This window comes from Dama dama, chromosome 13 (assembly GCF_033118175.1).
Source record: "Dama dama isolate Ldn47 chromosome 13, ASM3311817v1, whole genome shotgun sequence".
Taxonomy (NCBI): Eukaryota; Metazoa; Chordata; class Mammalia; order Artiodactyla; family Cervidae; genus Dama; species Dama dama.
In genome coordinates, this window is record NC_083693.1 from 76,592,955 (window position 1) to 76,610,755 (window position 17,801).

The 17,801-nt window shown below is 59.9% G+C and overlaps 2 gene segments (V, D, J or C); both read right to left on the reverse strand.

Moving 5' to 3' along the window:
- The window catches only part of LOC133068313 (immunoglobulin heavy constant gamma 1-like), a 68,318-nt gene that overhangs the window by 36,980 nt on the left and 13,537 nt on the right, over nucleotides 1-17,801 (reverse strand).
- On the reverse strand, nucleotides 6,004-16,033 carry LOC133068310 (immunoglobulin heavy constant delta-like). The segment is given in 8 exon segments: nucleotides 6,004-6,281; nucleotides 6,485-6,627; nucleotides 10,868-11,188; nucleotides 11,310-11,633; nucleotides 11,871-11,936; nucleotides 13,408-13,509; nucleotides 13,672-13,998; nucleotides 14,958-16,033. Coding segments are annotated over 8 exon segments (1,512 nt in total).

The following is a 17,801-nucleotide window of genomic DNA, read 5'->3' on the forward strand; positions in this document are numbered from 1 at the left end:
GGCTTCTTTTCCCTCCGCACCCCGGGCCTCCTCCTACATTCCCGTCAGGACCTCTGCACAGATCCTGAGGGCGCCTGAACTTTCACCCTCCCTCTTGCACAGCCTGCTTTCCAGTGAAAGGTTGGAAAACCCGCCCCACCCAGACGCCTCCAGGCGCTTCCCTGTCACCTGGGAACAGTCTAAAGCTCAAACGTGCTGGAGTTGCCCCGCGTGGTCAGGCTGCTCTGACCCCTCCTCCGCAGGCTCCTATCTGTTCACGTGGCCCTGCTGGCCTTCCCACAGCGCCTTGTACTTGCAAAGATGTTTCTCCCTCTGACCTTTACCCCTTCTGGTCCTTGTGCCTGGATGTGCCACCCAGATCTGCGCAAAACCCGCCTCTGCTAAGACCTTGCCAGGCACCGGGGTGCCCGAACTTGCCTGGCTGCCATGCCCTTCGTAGGCACTGGTTGATCTCTAATTGTATTATTTGTACCCTGTCAGACAGTGGTGCCACATGTGGTCACACCGTGTGAGTTTTCATCTTAGCATGCAGTGGGCCTACATGAATAGCTGCCATTCGCATGGGTGGTTCATTGTTGAAAGTCAATTTTCTTTGGTTATTTGTGAATTTTAACAATTTCATGTGTTTTACTGGTTATTTGTTGTTTACAACCCACTGGAAATGATCTCCCACCCTCTACCTTCCATTGAAAACTTTTACTTGAGGTTTGTCCCATTTGTTTGGTTTATTTCAATGTTTATTTAATTGGACTGTGTGATGGTTAATTTTATGGGTTAACTTGACTAGATCACAGGACCCACATATTTGATCAAACACTAATCGATAGGGCGAAGGTGTTTGAAAAATGTGATTAACATTTAAATCAGTAGATGTTGAATAAAACAGATTGTTCCACATGGGTGGGCCTAATCTAATCAGTTGGTTCCCCAAGGTAGAGGGAATTATACCTTTGGACTCAAACTGTAGCACCACCTTTTCCCTTGGTCTCTGGGCTGCCAGCCTGCCCATTTTCAAGCCTTCTCAGTCACAGGGCCCAGTTGCTTAAAATCTCTCTCCCCTATATCCTTATATCAATGTACACATGTACATTCACCTGTCTATCTTAGATATTTATTCTCTGAAGAACACTGACTGATACAGACTTTTTCAGGTTACATACTTCAGTCACTCTGTCTCTCATAGCATTTAACTTTGCTTACTGTGAGTTTCTCCTTATAGATTAAAATTTTTTCTGTCTGTAGGCAGATCTATCAGTGTTATTTTTAAAGTTCCTGGCTGTGGTGTCATTCTGAGAAAACGCCTGTTTGCCTCAGCAGAACATAAATAGTCTCCCATCGTTTCCTTTGGTCTGAGTTTTGATTTGCATCAGTGCTGGTCCTGACCTTGCTTTTGTCCTGACGGTGAGAGCAGGGGTCCCGACTCTTTGTTCTTCCATCTCCTGGCTCTCTTTTGAGGTCTTGTCCCACCACAAGTCATCCAGAATAAACTCAACAACATGGGTCTGGCTGTGGGCCAGGAATAGACGTGGGCCCTGGCTGGAGTGTGCAGGTGTGTTCCTGCCTACATCTGGGGAGGCCTTGGTCCACAAGCCTTGGGGAGCAGGACTGGCTGAGACCAGTCCCCCCAAACACCAAGGGATGGGTGGGCAGTTGAACCCCATGCAAGTGGCTGGGAAGTGACTCCCACACCCTGGGACCAGGCTTGTCAGGCCTTGATTTAGGTGAGGGAGGGTGGATGGGTGCTGTTTGCTGCCTCGGCTGGAAACGGACATTTGTGGCCTGGGAGGAAGGTGTGCAGGCAGGCAGGCTGCAGAGTGAGGGTGTAACTGCCCCCGCCGAGACCCTGGTCCTGGGGCCACGTTGGCGCCTGGAAGGGAAACTGCCTGCTGAGCGGAGGCCCCAGGGCACCTGCCTCCTGCAGATAGGCCTCCAGGCAGATGAAAGGGGAAGTCTGCTGGCAGGCAGCTCACGCGCTTTCCTGTTGAAGGACTGGGTGAACGTGCGGGCCGGCTGTGGTCAGGGGAGCTTGGTGCTAGGAGGGGTGCGGGGAGCTTGTGGGTGACAGCTCACTTCATGCTGTGCTTTGAGGCATTTTAAAGTGTTTGCTGGACATAAAGGAGCTCAGGTCCAGACCCTCTGGCCAAGACTGGCACCCGCAGCCTCAGGGGGTCACGTCTGTGGGCCTTGGAGCCCTCCCGGCCACCCAGGGCCTGCAGGGGGGGCTCCTGGGCTCGAGCCCCCAGGAAGAGGGGCCCGGAGTGTGGGCCTGGGGGCCACGGGGGGCGGTGTGTGGCCACACAGGGGCTCCTGGGGAGCGGCCACCTGGTGCCCACGAGGGAGTCTTCCTTGGAGGCTCTGAGCCCTCAGCCCTCTGCCGGACGTTGCTTCCTCTCTTCATGCAGGCCTCAGCGGCTGCGGGCACTGGAACCCCCCGTCCCGCTGTCCAGGCTGGGGCAGGCAGCCCCCAGGGCCCCCAGAGGTGGGGACACACGTGGAAAGTGGGCAACAGGCGTGGACGGCTGTGAGCAGGATGGCGTGGCCAGCGTGGGGCTCCAGATGTGAAAATTTAGATTTCATTCTCTTGTTTTATTTATTTTTTTTATTTTGCTGCCTTGGGTCTTCGCTGTGGCCCACGGACTTTCTGTTTGTGCTGTGGACTCAGTTGCTGCATGGCATATTAGTCCCCTGACTCGGGGTTGAGCCCATGTCCCCTTTGAAGCAAGGCCGATTCTTAACTGTGGGGCCACCAGGGAAGCCCTGATTCCATTTTTGATGTCACAGGAACACATGGTGGGGTTTGAGCAGGGGTTGCCTGATGAATGTAGGGTTGGAAAGACCCTGCTGGCTGTGGGCTGGGGAGCAGCCTCACCCCAGCTCTGGAGACAACTTCGAGGTGTCCTTTGGGGCCCCCTTGGCAGGTGGTCACTCACTGAGCCGGGAAGAGTGGGCGAGGGGGCGGTCTGAGGAAGGCCGTCACTGCAGGGACGCTCTGTCTAGTCAGTCAGGGACCCTGTGGCCTGTTCTGTGCTGGGCGCCCCTGGTCTCCGGCTCTCCAGGCATGCTTGCTGGCGTCTGCTGCACGCGGTCTCTGCTCACACGGAGCATCGGGAGACCCTGTGCTTGTGGGGTTAGCTTTCTGGGATAAAGAGACAACCTGCTGGTGTAACGAGCATGTGACCTGAAGAAAGTGCAGGAAGGGCGGGAGCAGAGAGCTCAGTAGGGAAGGGGAAAGGCGAGGGTGTGTCACTGTTCTAATTTGGTTGGACATAGTGGGCTGAGGGACGGAGCCTCCAGAGCCTGGGAAGGGGTCTCTTCACAGGGACAGCCAGCGGGGAGATCCTGGCCAGAGAAGGGAGCAGGCAGGGGTGGCGGGACAGGAGGCTGGGGCAGGGAGAGGGTACCACAAGGAACCCCAGGACCTGCAGGCAAATTTCTGATAAAACCTGAGGCCCTTTCTGGCTGTGGACCAGCTGAGGCCTCATCCGAGATCTTGAGACAGGGCCACTCACTGCTGGAAGGAGAGGGCTGCAGAGGGCATGGAGGGAGTGGGTGGGTGGTCGACTGGAGGAAGCCACCGAGGACCCACAGGCATGGCAGCCACTCTCATCAGGGCAGCGGATCTGCCATGGTGGCAAGTGCGGCTTCCTTGTGGAGGTTACAGGCAGAGGGCAAAGTCTGCGGCTCTCCTGGGATGGGCTGCCACAAGGAAGAGAATCAGTTCCCAGGGTTTGCACCTGAGCCCTGGGAGGACGGAGGGCCTCGAAGGACACGTGGCCTAGCCTGGAGGATGAGGAGCCTCATCTTGGAGGAATAGCGATCTCGGCCTAGAGCAATAGTGGCTTTGGGTGGGAAGGGCTGGCCTGGAGAGACAGTTGGTGTCTTCGTTTTTGTGGCCGCAGCAAATTATTGCAAACATTTGTTCCTTACACAGTGTGGAGGCCACAAGTCTGAAACAGTCTCGCTGGGCCTTGGCAAGCATGGTAAAGGCTGCCTGCCCTCCAGAGACCCCGAGGAGGGTCTGCATTGGTCCTTCCGCCTGCCAGAGCTGCAACCCGGCGCTTGGCCCCTCCTGCATCCTCAGAGCCGGCAGGGTTGTGTCCTGCGTCTGCCTCACAGGCCTTCTGCTCTGCCAGCCCCCCGCTTCCTCCTATGAGGGCCTGGTGATGGCTCCAGGCCGAGGTGCCAGGCCCCTCTCCTATCTCAGGAGCCCAGCTTAGCCCCTACTCAGAGGCTGCGGGATCAGGACCAGTGTCCTTAGTGTGGGTCAGCCTGCTCTACAGAACTGTGGTGCTAGGTATGTTGGGAGTGAGATGCGTTGCTGACCTCCAGGCCTGATACACGGAGTAAGGTCCACGTCTGGGATGAGAGACGAGCAGGAGTGGTGGACAGGTGCTGCTGGCCACATGCCAGGTGTGGGGGGGGCTGGGTGGGGGCCAAGAGGAAGACCAGTACCAGGGGGGACCAACCAGTGGCCAGGGGGAACCAACCAGTGAGAAGGGAGATCTAACCAGTGAGCAGGGGAACCAACCAGTGAGCAGGGGAACCAACCAGTGACCAGGGGGGACCAACCAGTGACCAGGGGGAATCAACCAGTGAGCAGGGGAATCAACTAGTGAACAGGGGGAACCAGAACCAACCAGTGAGCAGGGGAACCAACCAGTGAGCAGGGGAACCAACCAGTGACCACGGGGGACCAACCAGTGAGCAGGGGGATCTAACCAGTGAGCAGGGGAACCAACCAGTGACCAGGGGGGACCAACCAGTGACCAGGGGGAATCAACCAGTGAGCAGAGGAACCACCCAGTGAGCAGGGAGAACTAACCAGTGAGTAGGGAGAACTAACCAGTGAGTAGGGGGAACTAACCAGTGACCAGGGGGAATTAATCAATGAGCAGGGGGAACCAACCAGTGAGCAGGGGAACCAACCAGTGACCAGGGGGGACCAACCAGTGACCAGAGGGGACCAACCAGTGACCAGGGGGAATCAACCAGTGAGCAGGGGGAACCAACCAGTGAGCAGGGGAATCAACTAGTGAACAGGGGGAACCAGAACCAACCAGTGAGCAGAGGAACCACCCAGCGAGCAGGGGAACCAACCAGTGAGTAGGGAGAACTAACCAGTGAGTAGGGGGAACTAACCAGTGAGTAGGGGGAACTAACCAGTGACCAGGGGGAATTAATCAATGAGCAGGGGGAACCAACCAGTGAGCAGGGGGAATCAGAGCCAACTGGTGAGCAGGGGAACCAACGGTGTGGCATCCGGAGCTGAGAAGAGGAGTGAGACACTGCACCCGAAACTGGGACTGCCAGAGACGGGCTGCCCCCCTCCTGGTCTGAGAGGGGAGGCCAGACAGGGCCTGCCTGAGGCCAGCACCAAGGAAGGGTGTCTGCCACACTGGCCTCCCTGCCTGGGGGCTGCCTGGGGCCAGGGCCCCACCCTTGCCTGCCGTGGGAACTCTGGACGGCGGCAGGAGGGCCAGGAGTGACCGGGAGCTGAGCAGTGCCAGCGTCTTCTCCGAGCCGCTCCGGGCAGCACTTTCCTCCACACCCTGCCCTCCATGAGGGGCGCCTCCTCCCCGTCTGACGGGGACTCCGTGTGCCCAACCTCTCCCACTCCCACCACTGAGGGCCATCCCCTGTGTGAGTGTGCACGCGTGCACACGCCTGAGTGGTACACGGGCACATGTGCTTTCATGTCTCTATGAGAGTGAATCCATGTGTGTGCGTGTGTGTGTGGATGCAGACCTCCGCATGTGTGCCCACGGGCATGTGTCTGCATGTGTGTGCACCCGTGTGTGCAGGTGTGGACGCACGTGTCTGGTGTGCCCAGTCCCTGTGGAGCAGTAGGCTTGGCATCTTCTTCTGGAGGCAGCCCCCTGCTGCGTGCCTGCCCCTGCCCACCTCTCCTGTGTGTGTGGACACACTTCGGTGTGTGCCCTCAGCCTCCTGGGTGCTCTCACCTGCAAGATCCGAGGGCTGGGGCACAGAAACAGGAGGCAGGAGGAAGGATCAAAGCTCTTTATGTGGCGGATGGTGGGTGGGGAGGCAAGGGGGCTGCAGCCAGGGCCACCGGCTCTGGGGCTGCAGGGCCAGCCGGGGGCCCCCCTCTCTGCACCATGATGTCCTCCTCGGGCTGGGGGCTGGGCTCTGTGGTGGACAGAGGGTGGGGCCGCAGGGTGGGGTCCAGCGTGGGCTCCTCTGCCCTCTGGGAGCAGCAGATGGTGTGGAGGCCAGGTTCTGTCTGTGCGGAGCCCGGTGTCTTCTCTCCAGGGCTACTTCACCTGCAGCAAGAGCCCCAGGGTCAGGAAGGGGCCGGGGCCCCCACGTTCAGGGTCCCTGGCCAGCTGAGCTGGGACCCCCACCTCCCTGTGGCCCTGGGGAGCGGGTCCTAGCGCCTGTCCTACTCCAGGGCTGAGTGGGCAGGGGCGGCTTCCTCAGAAACCCTGGCCCTGGATGCAGGGCCCCACCTGCCCGGGCCACCTGCCTTGATGAAGGTGACGAAGCCGCCGTAGACCACGGTGACGAGGAAGAGGGCCAGGAAGGTGAGCCAGAGCGGGCTGGCATCCTCCACGTCCACACCATCATTGCTGCTCTCGTCCAGGCTCCAGGGTGGCCAGGTGGCCTGACCTGCGGGGGAGCAGGCTTTGCTGAGGCCTGGTCCATGCCCACCCCAGCACGCGGCAGGCCGCCGACCATGAGGGGTCTGCCCGAGGGGTCAGACCCCACTGGCATTGGGGCCCCATGTGAACAACCTTCTCCCTGCTGGGCACAGACGGGGCAGAGAGGGGTCACAGGGCCCGACGGGGTGCACAGCATGGTGGGGCAGACGGCCTGAGCTGGTGCGCGGGTGGCCCCAACACCGAGGTGGATGCATGGGCCCCGCCCCGCAGGCTGCAGCGACAGCCGCTCGCAGAAGCGGTTGCTGTGTGAGGGTGAAAGGAGAGACCGGGCTGGCATCCCTGCGGGAGGAGCGGCGTCACGAGGGCCCCGGGTCAGGAGAGTGGACGGGAGCCTCGCGGGCTGTAGCGGGAGTCGGCTGAGGGGCCGCACAGGAGGCCAGGGCAGGCCGAGGCTGGGAACAGAGGCTTTAAGCCAGGCCTGAATCTGTGCGTCAGAAGTCAGTCCTGCTGGGTGTGGGCCGGGGGCCGGGGTGGGATGGGCTGGCCAGCTCAGCACCCTCACGTGGAGCCGCGCTCCAGTCCAGTGGGAGGGCCCGGGGCAGGGAGGAAGCGCTGAGTCTCAGGACCCATAGCTCGGCCCGGACTTCCGAGCCGCTCTTTCCATGAGCATTCCTTCCCTGGGGGTCCGCCTCGAGCCTGAACAGAGCTGCAGGCTGTGGGGTCTGCAGGGCTGCCGTCCAGGAACCACTGGTCATGGCACAGGAAGTGAGCACGGAAACTGTGTGCTCGCCCTCTGTGGAATCTAATGATAAAATACCAATGCATCTTGGTTTCCGTTTGTCTCAGTTTTCCACTAATGAGTTCATATCATGTTCTACAGTGGTATGGGTCCATGATTCACTGGAAAAATTTTCAAAGGCAGCAGCCCTTTGCCATGGAGAACCTGAAGGAACCTGTTCTAGACACATGAAATGCAGGGGTGAGTGGTCTGGGGGTCGGTGAGGCGGCTAAATGCGAAGACAGGACCCCTTGGATGCGCTCTGTTCGGGTAAAGACCAGGAGTCCCGGCTGCACATGGCCCAGCCCTGGAGGTCAGGGAGATCGTCTCAGACACACAGGAGAGCTTGTGTGAATGACAGGCAGGAGCTGCCAGGATGAGAAGGTGGGAAAGAGTTCAGGTTGGAGCTGAGAAGAACCGCAGGAGCAAAAGGTCACACCCCTTGACCTGTCTCTGCTGGGGCAGGAAGTGCCAGCGGGCAGCCCTTTGGGAAGAGCCGGTGAAACCGTGGGGCAGGACGTTTTTCTCAAGGCAACAGAAGCCACCCACAGAGCTTAAGCTGAGAGCACGATCGCAATTGTTTTCAGCTCCAAGATCTGGGTCACCTGCAGTCTAGCTTTATTTGCTGTTTTCATTCTGACTATGGGTGAAGGTTTTCTGCTTCTTTGCGTGCCAAGGGAATTTTGATTGCATGCCGGACATGGTGTACAGACAGTGAGCGTGAAGCCGATGACGTATGTCTACTTTCCGTGGAGCGCGCGCTCACTTTCCTCTGTCGGGCAGGGAGGGTGAGGAGCTGTGTTTTCACTAGGAGTTGAGCTGGGCTGGGCGGCAGGTTCCTTGGCTACTGGCTCCCGGTGTGGGAGTGGGGGCAGGCCCCTCCTCCCAGGGGGAAAGGCTCTGAGCCTGGACCTCTCCTGCTGTGGCCCCGCCTGCTCTCAGGAGCTGCTCGCAGCAGAATCCCTAGGTGGAGGGTCAGCGGGCCCAGGGGGTTTTTTGGGGGCTTGTCTGTACCCACACCCCGGGCCACTGTGTGGGAACTAAACCTTGGCTGGTTCCCTCACGTCCCTCTCATCTCACAGACGCCCAGGCCTCTCCACCTGTGTTTGGGATGAGGATAACTGCCAGCAGCCTCTTCTGACCTAGGAATTTGGGCCAGTTGGACACTGAGTCTTCGACTTGTCTGAGACTTTAAATAAATATGATTTTTACAGTTTATTTGGCGTTGACCTTTTGTTACCATGTTAGTGGCTGACCTACTAGCTTCTACATCCTAAGTGGAAGCAGAACTTCCACTTAGTTCTGACGGGTGTTTGACGGGTGTTTGAAGGTCACCTTGGCAGCTGAGAGGAGGGTGGGCTGAAGGGGACAGCCCTCGGCCGTGAGACCGGCAGGGACAGGCGGACTGGGGTGGGGTCTGTGGACAGAAGGGGCCAATCCGAGGGGCGCAGGACTTGGGCGGGTGGCTTGGCTTCTGTGATGACGGAGGGCGGAGGGCTCTGGCTGCAGTTTGGGGGGCTGGGCTGACACAGGTTCTCAGGAGATGGGGCCTGTGGTTGAGAAGCCTGGGACCCCAGAGCAGGACCAGGAAGCAGAGGCCAGTGGCCCCCGGGGGAGCCTTCCAGCTGCTACTTTGTGAGAATGATGACCACAGCTGCAGGCCTGGTCTGAGCTGCGAGTGGCCTCCTTTGAGAAGAGGGCATCGGGGTGGGCTGGGCCTGGAACCGAGAGGGCGGGGTGGCCTTCAGATGCAGGTGGGTGGGGCGGGGTGAGGGGGGCGTGGGGGTCCTTCAAGGAAAGCAGCAGACCCCTCAGGCAGCAGTGCTAGAACGGCGGCAGCCGGCCCAGTGAGGAGGAGTTGCCGTCCGGGCTGTGGAGGGCCAGGCTGCCTTACAGGGAGCGGCTCTGGCTGTCCTCCTCTGGTCTGGAGGAGGGCCCACTGGGGAAGGCCCAGTGGCTGGTCAGTCTCTGGGCTGGGGCTGGTGCTGGCTGTGGTCCCCTGGAGTGGGGCTTTCCCCCCCGCCCCTCCAGGGGCCTGGGGTCTGAGCAGGCCTCCAGCAGCCTCTGCCACTTGCCCTGTACAGAGCATGGCCCTGGCTGCTGGACATAGCTTTGGCCCCTCAGGAAAGTGGGAAGTTTGGGTCAACACTCTGGGGAAGGCCAGTCCAGAGTGTCTTGTGACTCGAGGCCGCGCAGTGCCTGGGCTGTCAGGTGGCCGGTCCGGGGCGTGGGCGGGCTGGGTCTGCAGGACGAGGCCCGCAGGGGCACGCGTGGTGGGGGCGGGGATGGGCTGGGTCTACAGGCCGAGGCCCGCAGGGGTGTGTGTGGTGGGGGTGATGGTGGGTAGGCTGGGTCTGCAGGATGAGGCCCGCAGGGGTGCACGTGGTGGGGGTGATGATGGGTGGGCTGGGTCAGCAGGACGAGGACCGCAGGGGCGTGCGTGGTGGGGGTGATGGTGGGGGCGGGGACAGGCTGGGTCTACAGGACGAGGCCTGCAGGGGCGTGTGTGGTGGGGGTGATGGTGGGTGGGCTGGGTCAGCAGGACGAGGACCGCAGGGGCGTGCGTGGTGGGGGTGGGAGTGGGTGTGCTGAGGTGGCCTCCCTGCCCACCAGTGGCACCCTGCATGACCTTCAGGGCGCTGCCTGCCAGGCCCCGCTCTCTCTCGAGGTGTCGGGGCGGGGCTGTGGTCTGCACACCCTCCCTACTCGGCATGGGGCCCACAGCAGCTCAGGCCCGCAGGCTAGGTCCCGGACCCTGGGCGAGCCTAGCCTTCTTCTCCCAGTGCCCACTGCCTCGGGCCCCCGTCAGACACCTTCCCTGCCGGCCCCCGCGTTGGGCCGCCTGGATGCCTGCTGGCCTGTGTGTCCTGCCGCCTCCCTGACTGGCATGTCCACTGCGGTCTTGAGGGGCTGGGCTGTGTGCTACGGTGTTGGGGGAGGACACTTCAGAGGGGAGGGCAAGCCCTGGGCCCCCAGACCCCCTCCTCTGTGGCACCTGCCCCTGTGTTCCTCCAGGAGGCCTGTGGTCAGGGGCCGCTGTGGGTGCGTGCGGATCAGAACCCTCTGGGCGCCCAAGTCCAGCATATGTGCCCTCCCAGGTGCTGGCTGGGCTCCCAGGAGGGCGGAGGGCTTGGGAGCTGAGGAGTCCTGGATGTCCCCAGAGGGCAGCTGTCGAGGGTGGCTGCCCTCACTCCCAGCCCGGGGGAGGCCCCTGCTTTGCGCCCAGTGGCGGGCATATCTTGGTGGGAGATGACTGCTTGGATCATGGGGGGCAGGCAACACCTCCTGCCCTTTCTGGGCCGGTGTGTGGCGTGTGGACATGTGTCCGGGGCCAGCGGGGCAGCCGTCGGGCTTCCAGAGCCCCGGGGCCCCCGACACTTAGCGGCCGCATCCCTGCTTCCCAGTGCCTCAGGGCTGTCCCTCTGCTCCCCACCCCGTGTCCTGGCTGCCCCAGGTCTGTATGACTCACCACCAGGGTCCAGGCTGCAGCTGCCGTTGAGGAGCGTCCGGGAGGCCTCGTGGCTGACCACACAGGTGTAGGTGGTCCCCGCGTCGTCCAGAAGGCTGGAGACGCGCAGGGCGCTCCAGGTGCGGAATGAGGCACGCCCGTCCTGGGGTGCGGGCTGCGCCGTTGCAAACTGCGAAGGCTCCATCTCTTGCTGGCCCTTCAGCCATGTGAGGAGGACATCCACGGGTGAGAAGCCGGATACCTCGCACAGGAGCCAGGCAGCGGAGAAGGGGCCAGGCGGGGTCAGAGTGCGGAGGGTCAGATTGCTGGGCACTGAGGCAGCTGCAGGGAGAAGCCATGTTATGCTCGCGAGCTAGGGCTCCAGGGGGTGGGCGCCCCAGCCCAGGGGTCCCCTGGGGGAAGGAGGTGGCTGGGGTGCTGCGGGGCCCGCGGCTGCCCTCACCACGTTCTCTCTGTGCCATCAGGGTCACCGGCGACCGCAGGCCGGGGCTGCTCAGAGTGCAGGTGACGGTGGAGCCCAAGGCCCACAGGGACCTGGGCAGGGCCAGGCGGCTGCTCTGGCTCCAGGAGCCGTTGCGGTCCTGGGTGGGCCCCTCGTCCACGGCCCCGCTGTGGGGCTGCCCGTTCACCTCCCAGGAGAAGTGGGCGTGCGGCGGGGCCTCCCCTGTGGCCAAGCAGGTGAACTCGGCCTTGTCCAGGAGCCAGAGGCTCCGCGGGGGTGGGGGCAGCAGGCGGACGCGAGGGGCCTGGGTGTGGTTCTGACTCTCTGCGGAGAGGGGGCGGAGAGGTGTGAGGGTCTCGGTGGGGGAGCGGCGGGGTTGAGGGCTGGCCAGTGGCCCCAGGCCCGCCCTCTCCCCAGGGACCCCTGATCTCTGTTGCTTCCAGAAGTGCAGTGGGCAGGGGCCCGCCCACCACTGAGCTGGGGTCTCGCTTGCAGGCAGGCTGTTACCGGTGCCCCTGAAAGCACTCCGCCCTTCTCCCCCACTCTGCCCAAGGGACTGACCTCTGCAGGGGTCCTTCGGACACACCAGTGTCTGGGCATCTGGCTGGCTGTGGCTGGTGGACGGCACTGTGGAGAATGGGGGGAGTCAGGGTCTCCTCCCGGCGCCACAGATGGCTGGGGCCATGGCCTCCCCACATCCTCAGCCCCAGGGGTGGCCTCCCAGCCTTCCCGTCATCTAGGGGTCGCCTCTGCCAGTGTCTACAGCTGTGCTCTGGTCCCGGTGGGACCCTGGCTGTCCCCTTGCTGGTTGTGAGTATCTACGCTAAGTGCTCGGGGACCATTCTCATGACCATTGCCAGGACAGCTTACGGTGAGAAGGACTAGCGAGCGACTGGCCATGGATTTGTGACAGCCAGGGGTCAGCCAACTTTTTCTATAAAGGCCCAGAAAGTAGATGTTTGAAGCTGTGCTTCCACACAGGGCTTCTGTCTGTCCCTCCTCCCGGTCCATCCCTCTAAGCTGGACAGGCCAGCCCCGGCTGCAGAGCTGGACAGGCCAGCCCCGGCTGCAGAGCTGGACTGGCCAGCCCCGGCTACAGGGATTCAGCTTCGCAATGCATCTGGCCTCAGGCCATGCTCGAGCTGCACCGTGTCTGGGTCAGGGGCCACGCCCCGAGCAGATGGCTGTGCTTGTGCGGTCAGCAGGCCTTAGGCCCCAGGAGGGTCACTCCCCATGGGAGGGCAGTCCAGCACCAGAGTAGGAGGGCACAGCCTGTGGTCGCGGAGCTCGGCCCCCGTCCCCAGGGCTGCTGGATGGGCGACGTGGCGGCAGCAGTCTGGTCAGGGCTGACTGCCAACGCTCGGGGAGTGCTGGGCTCTGCACAGTGCCCCCCCACCCCACCAAGGTGACCCTCTAATCTGCAGGGCCCACCTCTCTCCTGATCGCCCCTGCCCCGTGTGCCTGACCGGGTCACCCCACACCCAGGGGTCATACACATTGGTGGCAGGTTCTGCCCTGGACTGTGGGCATTATGGCCCACAGGCTGGGCGGGGGGCCACCCAGGGAGACATCACAGCCACGGTCCCCTCTTGGAGGGTCGCCAGTGGCCTGGGGACCAGTGAGGGAACTGCCCAGCTCCCTCCTGCGGCTCCCGCTCTGGGCCGGGAGGATACCCAGGGTGAGGGGTGACTCTGGGCCCACAGCTGGGTGCCCGGCACTCGGAGAAGCTGGAGCCAGGTGCAGGTGGGGGTGAGGGCGGCCCTGCAGGCGGCACCATTTCCATGAGGGTCTCATTTCCACACGTGGGCTGGACCAGGTGAGCCCAGGGCTGGCCTGTGGGCCTCCCTCTCACTGCAAACCTCCCAGTGTGATCTGGGCACCTCACCCATTCACGAGGGGCTGAGGGCCACACAGGGGCCTGAGGTGGCATCTGCCAGTGCCCAGCTTGGGCCTGGCCCACGGCCAGTGCCCCTGAGCAGTGCCCCACCTTCCTGGCTCAAGGTGTGACTTAAGGACTCAACAGAGAAGTCGTGCAGGGCTGCCTGAAGGTGGCAGCGGAGGGACGGGCAGACAGGTGTGCATGGATGGGGCTGCTCACCTGGGCTGCTCTGAGTGTTGACGACTTTGTTGGAGCCCTCTGACCTGGGTGTCGTAGAAGGCGCTAACGTGGTCGGAGTCGGGGTTGGGGTTGACGCTGACGCTGAAACCAGAGGAGCAGGGAGCAGGTGAGGGTCAGAATGTGCTGTGCCCTGGGTGAGGGGCTGCAAGGTAGACAGGAAGGGTGGGGGGCCACAGGAGGCTGCGTAGGGTGGGCTACCCTGGTCCCACTCCCACCCCCGGCCATGGGTGGAACCTGGCTCACCTCTGGGGGACACCTCCACAGTCCTGATGGTCTTTCCATCCTTGGGGTGCTGGACTTCACACACCAGGTAGTCCTTTGACCCCTGGGGGACTCTCGGGGAGGGCAGGACCACCTGAGAGGAGGCCGACCACAAGCCGTCCCTCAGGACTTCGGGGAAGGTCCAGAATTTCTCACTGCTGACCGTGCTGTTGTTCTTGAACTTCCAGGAGAAGCTGACAGAATTGGGCACGAAGTCCTGGGCCAGGCAGCCCAGGGCCACAGTGTTCTTGTCAGACGGGGAGCTCTCACAGGACACCAGAGGGAAGACTTTCGGGTGAGATTCACTTGCTGGGGACCCGAGAGAGGACACAAGAGAAGAGGGGGGTGAGAGGCATCCTGCTGGTTGGGGGTGCAGGCAGCTCCACCTTCTTTCTGGGACAGCGGAGCGGAGGGCACACTCAGCCCTGCCAGCCCACTGTCACTGCCCCCGGCTCAGCCACTTGGGGCCTGGCCCCAGGGTCTGGGGTCATCAATGAGACTGATACACACTCAGGCCCCCAGTCCTCAGCTCAACCAGTTCACTGAGGTCAGCCCACTGTTAACCAGGACAGTCCAGTGGGGTCAACTCAGTCCAGCTAGACCCACCATACTCAGCAGAGGTTAAACAGGCCCAAAGCATATCATCAGCTTGCCCAAGTCAACTCCAGGCAGTACATTTCTGCTGGACCTGTCTCAGCCCACCATGGATAACCCAACTCAGCCAAGCACGACCCAGCTCAAACCAGCTCAGCTCAGCCCCGATCAACCCAACTCAGCTCAGCTTAACCCAGCTCAGCCCAGCTCAGCCCAGTTCAATCCAGCTCAGCTCAGCTCAACCTGGCTCAGCTCAACCCAGCTCAGCCCAGCTCAACCTGGCTCAGCTCAGCCCAGCTCACCTGCTCAGCCCAGCCCAGCTCACCCGGTTGGCTAGCTCAGCACAGCTCAGCCCAGCTCAAGCCTGCTGTGGGTGGCCCAGGGCTGCCCTCACAGACCTGAAAGCCCAGTGGCTCTGATGCAAAAGGGTAGGATCCTGGACCCGTGGCCTCGGTTAAAGCCTCTGGTCTGTGGACACTGCCCAGCTGGGCTCGTCCCTCCCAGCCTCTTCCCCCTCTCCTCCTGGGAGCCCACGCGCCCCTTCCCCTGGGCGCCCGATGCCTCCATCCCCGCCCCAGCCCTTCTCCCAGCCCTTCTGGCCCTTCTCCCAGCCGTCAGTCACTGCCACCCTCCACTCTGGGTAAAAAGCTTGCTGGTGACTTTAGCTTCCCTACCGCATCTAACAGGCCAAGGCACGTTTGCCACCCTCAGATGGAGGCCCCGTCTCTGCTGAGTGGGCAGTGCTGCTTCTCTGGGAGAGGAGAGCCTGGGCACACGTGTGTTCCTGGGGCCTGGCCGACTTGGGCACACACCGTGGGCCCGAGTTCCTGCCCCAAGTCTCGAAGAGTCCTGGTGACTAACTGCTCTCTGGCAAATGTCCTCATTAAAAACCATGGGAAATGCATCTTATCTGAACCTGCTCCCAATTCTGTCTTTATCACAAAGTTCTGCTGAGAAAGAGGATACTCTCTAGCACACAGCAACCATCTGAACCCCAAAGCCACGTTGACCGCTTAAGTGTAGATGCGGGAAGTGATCCCTGTGGGTGTGAAGTGCCTGAGCCATCCAGACAGTAAGGAAGGGAAGCAACCCTGGCCACTTTCTCCTAGAAACAGTCTTTAGGGAAAGTCAAGCTGAGCGGACTGGGCAGTGGTCACTTGAGGAATTCAGACAAATAGACCTCATGTCTCACAGAGTAGGGGTTGAAGACTGATTCCCCTTGGTGTAAAAACAAAACCATCTCATGCAGAAGGTCCCTGACTCACGACTCAGTGTTTTACTCTTTGACTTTATCAGGCTGCGAAAGCAACACACATTCAGGAGAAACCACACTTCGAATTTCGAGTTTCGATGTTTCCCCCTGGCAATGTGCAGTCTGTCCTCTGCAGTGGGAGCTGGGCAGTACAGTGGCTGCAGCCCGGACCTCTGGTGCTCAGGACAGTGAGCAACTCACACTCACAGCTCTGCTGGACCCTGACAACCACCCTGTCTTTTTTGCATTCAGTATTCAGTAAATTACACCAGACGATCTGCACTTTCCATTAATAAAATAGGCTTGAGAACTTCCACATGTACAAGCTGGATTTAGAAAAGGCAGAGGAACTAGAGATCAAACTGCCAATATCTACTGGATCATAGAAAAAAAAAGCAAAAGAATTCCAGAAAAGAGTCAACCTCTGTTTCACTGACTACGTAAAAACCATTGACTATGTGGATCACAACAAACTGTGGAAAATTCTTAAAGAGATGGGAATGACAGACTTACCTTACCTGCCCCCTGAGAAACTCAAAGAGCAGCTGTTAGAACTGGCCATGGAACAATGAACTGGTTCAAAACCAGGAAAGGAGTACGTCGAGGCTATATATTGTCACCCTGCTTATTTAACTTATATGCAGAATACATCATATGAAATTCCCAGCTGGATGACTCACAAACTGGAATCTAGATTGCCAGGAGAAATACTGACAATTCAGATATGCAGATGATACCACTCTAATAGCAGAATGCAGAGAGGAACTAAAGAGCCTCTTGATGAAGGTGAAAGAGGAGAGTAAAAAAGCTGGCTTAAAACTCATTCAAAAATCTAAGACCATGGCATCTGGTCCCATCACTTCAGGGTAAATAGATGGGGAAAAAATGGAAACAGTGTCAGATTTTATTTTCTTGTTCTCCAAAATCACTGTGGACCGTGACTGCAGCCATGAAATTAAAATACACTTGCTCCTTGGAAGAAAAGCTATGACCAACCTAGACAGCATATTAAAGAACAGAAACATCACTTTGCTGACAAATTCTGTCTAGTCAAAGCTATGGTTTTTCTAGTAGTCATGTATGGTTGTGGCAGTTGGACCATAAAGAAGATTGAGTGCTGAGGAATCAATGCTTTTGAACTGTGGTGTTGGAGAAGACTCTTGAGAGTCCTTTGGACTGCAAGGAGACCCAACCAGTCAATCCCTAAAAGAAATCAGTCCTGAATATTCACTGGAAGGACTGATGCTGAAGCTCCAATATTTTGGCTGCCAGATGTGAAGAGCTGACTCATTTGAAAAGAACCTGATGCTGAGAAAGATTGAGGTCAGGAGGCGAAGGGGACGACAGAGGATGAGACGGTTGGATGGCATCACCGACTCAATGGACATGAGTTTGAGCAAGCTCTGGGAGTTGGTGATGGACAGGGAAACCTGGTGTGCTATAGTCCATGGGGTCACAGAGATTTGGGCACGACTGAGCAAGGGAGCAACAACAAGGCTTGAGTTAGATGGTTTTACCCAAGTGTCAGTTAATGAAAGTGTTCTGAGCCTTTTACGGCAGGTGAGGATAAGCCCTGGTGTTTGGCCTGCGAAGCACATTAAGTGGAATCCAAACTACTTTCAGCTTATGTTGGGCTTATCAAGACGTAACCAGATGTTAAGTTGAGGGGGGTTGTTCAGACTTCCCGGGGCAGTGAGTCTGGCTGCCTCTCACAGCCCGGCGCCTGGCCTCTGGCACGTCCCGTGTGCTCTCTGACCTGGGCGGATTCCTCAGAATCCCTTTGCTGAGTTAACTCATGACCTGCCCACTGGCCTGGCGGCAGAGGCCAGGCCCGCACGTCCCCAGCTGCGGGCGGTCCCAGGAGACCCCCAGCCTCGGCGGGCCTGGGGCCTCAGAGCAGAGACTGTCCCTGCAGACAGCCCTGGACCCTGCGGACTCCCACCCCACTGGGCGTCCTCTCAGTATCCCAGCTAGTATTGTAGCCAGAGTAACTCATGATGAACGCCCACGTTTCACCCCAAGTCTGTCCTGAGACGGGCGCCCAAAAGGCGGCCCTGGACATTCTGCAGGGAAGGACCTGCACTGAGAGAGCTGCTTCATCGCCAGGAGGGAGCTGGCCAGCTAAGACTGTGAGCACACTCACAGGGTGCACGGCGCATGCACAGCCTCAGCCTAACTACCTTGAAGGAACAGCTCGTTAAAGCGTACAAATGCATTGATAAAATGCACCTAAGACAATTTAATTTCTTAAACATCTACTTTGAAA